At 48.7% G+C, this 1,961-nt stretch overlaps 1 protein-coding gene across 1 annotated transcript in view; it reads right to left on the bottom strand.

Annotated features, from left to right (window-relative positions):
* The window catches only part of Rhov (ras homolog family member V), a 3,449-nt gene extending 3,213 nt beyond the window's left edge, over positions 1-236 (bottom strand). Inside the window, exon 1 of the mRNA XM_010625038.3 lies at positions 60-236. Coding sequence (XP_010623340.1) covers positions 60-236 — 177 coding nt within the window. The remainder of the gene's footprint in view (positions 1-59) is intronic.
* Between the last annotated feature and the right edge of the window lie 1,725 nt (positions 237-1,961).

Here is a 1,961-nt window from a genome sequence, read left to right as displayed (position 1 = left end):
GTCCCGGCAGGGCTCGCCAGCCCGACGCGCCCCGCGGGTTTATATAGGGCCACGCCCACCTCATCTGCATGTCCCGAGCGGCCCCGGCCCCGCCCACCAGCCCGGTCCTTCCTGGAGGCCAGGCCGCTGCAGAGCGCCGACAGGAAAAAAGGGAGACGAAAGCTGGTCCTCAGAGCGCCACGCAGGTACGAGGACAAAGAATCACCAAATCGAGGTATCTTGGTAGAGACAGACATCCATGATGTATTGTTAGAATCGAATTGCAGAACACGTAATGCAGCCCGTTCAAATCGAACACGTGTTCAAATTAAACCTTTCACACATTAAAACAAAACCCCTATACATATATGTTTGCATGAGTAGCAAGGAGTCGGGATAATCATTTTATTAAGAAAAGAATAATGGGGCCGGGGATTTAGCTCAGTGGCGCCGCGCCGGTCTTGCAAGCGCAAGGTCCTCCGTTGGATCTTCGGTAATAAACCAAAAAGGACCCCCGCCCCAAAAAGGACCAATCTAAAAAATTTTTATCAGCTTCTCTAGAGACCCAGGGATGTGCTTGGTGGAAAAGCACTTGCCTAGCATGCATGAGTCCTTGGATTAGATCCCCAGCTCTGCAATCAGTCGATCAATAACAGATGATGAGAGAGCCTGAGAAACTCGTGCATGAGTTCACCAGGCAGAAGAAGTAATCCACCTCCCTTTCACGGAAGAGCTTCCTTTAGAGACAACCTGAAGGCAGGCTCTGAGAGCCTTCCCCTCTGCAAAAGGAACTCAGGGTACTGAGAAGCTCACTGGGGAGGCTCTTCAAGCACATTCTCAATTGGAATATTTTTTTAAATCCCCAGATTGCCTAATAATATCTTCCTTATCATCAAAAGCACATACTTACCTACTTGCAATGCACTTCTGAGCCACCCACTGCCCTTGTCCTAGAAGGAGCTTGCAGACTGGGGCAGGTTCCCCCCAGGTGCCTGCAGGGGTCCCCTAGGAAGCAAGTTAAGAGTAGTAGCCTGGCATGGTGGCTATACACATGGAGGTCCATGCCGCATCCCTCAGCACTCACTAGGGAGTGCTCGCAGGGCTCGGTGTTCAAAGTGCTGCTGACTGTGTGCCACGGCCTAGGAGGTCTGTGGGACAAGTTGCCCCTGAACCCCAAACCTGCTTCCTGAAAAACCCCTACTCTTCAAACAGTTCCAGTAGAGAGGAGTCCATTTCTAGGCGAAGGTTAGGACTTTCTCCCATGGATGGCCCAGGCAACTGAGAAGCTACCAAATGGAAGCTGTTCCCCCTGATCATTTCAATATTGAAAGTATTGAAGGGCCCCTGGACCAAGTTGTACAAGTGGATGTGGGCTTACTTGAGATGAATGAGGCAGATTGAAAAGAAGAGGACGGTTCAAAGCGTTCCCAAGACAGGTCAGAGCACAGTTCAGAGTCTGAGGGCGAGGATGACAGCGTCACTTGTGAAGTCCCCGTGGATGACATTAATCTTCCTAATCCAGAAGGTGGAAAAGGCAAGATGGACGTTTTGAACAGTCTGACAACTAAAAACAAGGAGCAGTGAAACAAATGATCTAAAAAGAAACTAAGAGATACTGCTAATTCTGTGAAGAAGAATCTGGTTCTGGGTGTTTCGCATTGCTGCCTGCAGTGCTCTTATGTGTTAGAAGAAAAACTTTAGAGAAATGTAACTGGTTGAGCAAAGAACAGTTCATGAATCAAACAGCACTCAAAATGGAAAGGGGTTAGAGAGTGCTGCTTTGTAGCGGGACTCACAAAGAAAGTACAGAAATAACTTGATTAGATACAGTGAGCCCTATGCCTTGGGTAGACATGATCTGATCCACTGGGGGCCTGAGATTGGCTGGAGGTCAGCCGTTTGTGTTTTGGCTGAAACCGAGCTATTTATTACCAAAATACATTCCTATTTCAGCTGTTAAAGATCTTTCCTTTGTAGCTGGG

Source organism: Fukomys damarensis, unplaced genomic scaffold, assembly GCF_012274545.1.
Source record: "Fukomys damarensis isolate Sample0158 unplaced genomic scaffold, DMR_v1.0_HiC HiC_scaffold_17, whole genome shotgun sequence".
Classification (NCBI taxonomy): Eukaryota; Metazoa; Chordata; class Mammalia; order Rodentia; family Bathyergidae; genus Fukomys; species Fukomys damarensis.
The sequence above is the reverse complement of the archived record's forward strand: the minus strand, read 5'-3'. Positions and strand labels throughout refer to the sequence as shown.